General features: G+C 51.7%; 1 protein-coding gene across 1 annotated transcript in view; it reads left to right on the plus strand.

Annotated features, from left to right (window-relative positions):
* Positions 1–214: 214 nt before the first annotated feature.
* The window catches only part of LOC109288939 (protein SSUH2 homolog), a 23,114-nt gene continuing 20,778 nt past the window's right edge, over positions 215–2,550 (plus strand). The window contains exon 1 of the mRNA XM_019504690.1: positions 215–312. Within this exon, the coding sequence (XP_019360235.1) occupies positions 287–312 (26 nt within the window). The 5' untranslated portion in view covers positions 215–286. The remainder of the gene's footprint in view (positions 313–2,550) is intronic.

Genomic DNA, 2,550 nt, shown 5'->3' on the forward strand with positions numbered 1-2,550 from the left:
TACCCCTAGTGTAGGGGTCAGGGGTCCAGAGCATCCTTATTTGGGATCACGCCTGGCAATAATGGAAGAGCAGCATCCTTTGCCAACGCTTCCCTCTGTAAATGCACTGGACAATTATATATGCAAAGACAATGAGAATGAACTTTTGCAAACCAGCAAATAAAGAGTGCAGAGGAAGTCAGCAAAGCAGGGGGTTGGGTTCCTGAAAGTGAAAGCCAGGAACTGACCCCGAGGCGAATAGGAGCATGTGAGCTGTGCACCAGGCCTCAGGATCATCACAGCTGGCATGGCAACAGAGGGTCAAGCAATCAGGTAAGGGCTTTACTTCTCCAGCTCCTATTTGGGATGGGTCTGCTTCTCCCTGAAAGGCCCTTTGCGAGAGCCGTTTTGTTTTACTTTCATTTCAGCATGCTGGCTCCCTGCTTGCATTGGGGTTGGGGGTGTGCCTTTGAAACGCACTATTAGGAGGATTGGGAACTGGGCACATGGGACGCAGAGATCTGGAAGAATGCCTCCCTCCCGTTATACGATCCACAAATTAACTTTTCCTCCTCTGAGCAAGACAGAAATCCCCTGGTCTGTGATCTTAGGAGTCCACTTTCTACCTCTCCGAGGAAGTCAGGAAATCTTTCTTGTTTACGCACAAATCAACCCTTGAGGCTTGGGAGAGATCTTCCGTGACGGCAAATATTAGTGGAAAGTGTTTGTTTAGAGTTTGAATGGGAAATGGCAGGGCTGAGTGAGTCACAGGATTTTAAGCACAGAGCAGATGATCTCTGAGTTGGGTGCAAACAGCTTTCACAACAACAGGTTTGCATAAGAAATGTACTGGGGAAGGACAGGGCCACGATATCTGCATCCAGGATCTGACATTAAATATCTTTTAGGGCTTAAAATGATAGAAGAGGAGTCACCTTCTATTCTCTATACTAAACTTTTCCACTTTCAAGGCATGTTGAAAGGGGCCACATCCTGTGCTGGTGGAAACAGACACAGTTCCTCTAAAATTATGGTCCATGTGGGCATGTCCACACATGCAGGCATGTATGCTTGCAGCAGCTCAAACAGGAGTGGCACAAATTTGTGCCAGGGATTTTTGCCTAATTGCACGTGCTTGGACACGCACTTTGGTGTAGGGCACGTTGTGCAACTTGGGGCAAAATGACCCTGCCCAGCTCCTCCTGGATCTGCAGCCAGGGGGAACTAGGTCCTGGGGCCAGCACTTGTGCTGCCCCCAGCTGTATAAAAACCTGCCTTGGTGAGCAGCTCAGGGCTACTTGCCCGCAGGAGTCTCTTGGGCCCAGCCAGTTGGTATCTGGGGACAGTACTGCTTGTGCCAGCTGGACTGCTGAAGCAGCCCTGACCTGGAGTGGCCCCTGCACCCTTTACCCACTGCAGCAGTCTGGCAGTGGGGGCTGCTGTCTGGCTGTGACCTACTTCCACCTATGACAGCCTCCATCCCTTTGGACCTGCAGCCCCATGGCTGCGCACCTGCCAGACCCAGATGGGGTGCCCCTGCTTTGCCATCTGGGCAGCTATTGCCCAGATGATGTGCTCCTTGTGGTGGCCCACTTTGAACTGTTAAAGCGTGTCCTCTTGGCCCTGAATGGCCAAGAGGTCAGTCACCTCACCTGCCCTGGGTCCCTGGTGCTGGCCCTGGACAGGCTCCTCTGCCTGGGTCTCGCCACTTGTCTCACCAGCAGAGATCCTGGTGTTCTCTGTTTAAAAATTGCAAAATCTTTGATAAGAAAACCAAATTCTCTCATTAAAATACCCAAAATAGTGTTCTTTCGCTATTAAAATGAAATGCCGAAATGCCACTATTTATAGAGATCAATGTTTTATTGATATATTTAAAAGTGTAAAGCAATTAGGAAGCCTAGCAGTGGCTCTATCATCATAATAAAATGGATTCTAAATATCTATACACTCTGGCATTTACTTCTGTTTTTCTTGTCATAGAAAAATCAGAGCTGCCCCCTTTGCTCACCAGGATGTGCAGTGCTGAGCAGTACTGATATGCCAATGCCACGACCCTGTCCTTGCCTCTCACTCTCAACCCACAGCTCCCGCCCCACAGTCCCCTCACTCCTGACCTGCAGCCCCTTCCCCCCCACTAGCTCCCTCACAGCTGCAGCTTTGTCCCAGTACCAGGACATGAGTCCTGCTGCAACTGTCCCTCCTGCTGCTTTTTGGCTCTGAGCAGTGCCAGCCCTTGCTCTTCTGCTCCCTGCCCCATACTGTCCCTGGGAAGCCCTTGACTGGGGATCAGGGACTGAGCTGGGCTCTTTCCTCCAGGACTGGTCTCCCCCTGCATAGGCTGCTCTAGTGGGGCAGAGCCCAGCTCTGGTGGCCTCTCCTACCAAGAGCACTCCTCCACCTCACCCTCTAGTCCATCATACTCCCCAAGTGGCCTTGAGCCCCTGCCGAGCTGGGGCCATATGTCCCAACATTAGTGTGGGCACAGGGCAGGGCTGCAGTGTGGCACTTGCTTCTGCAGCCACAGCTCCCACCATCAGGTCCCGTCAGGGTGTGAGATTTGGTGTGGGG

The sequence above is a fragment of the Gavialis gangeticus genome, unplaced genomic scaffold, assembly GCF_001723915.1.
Source record: "Gavialis gangeticus isolate Ggan-Ray unplaced genomic scaffold, GavGan_comp1, whole genome shotgun sequence".
NCBI lineage: Eukaryota > Metazoa > Chordata > Crocodylia > Gavialidae > Gavialis > Gavialis gangeticus.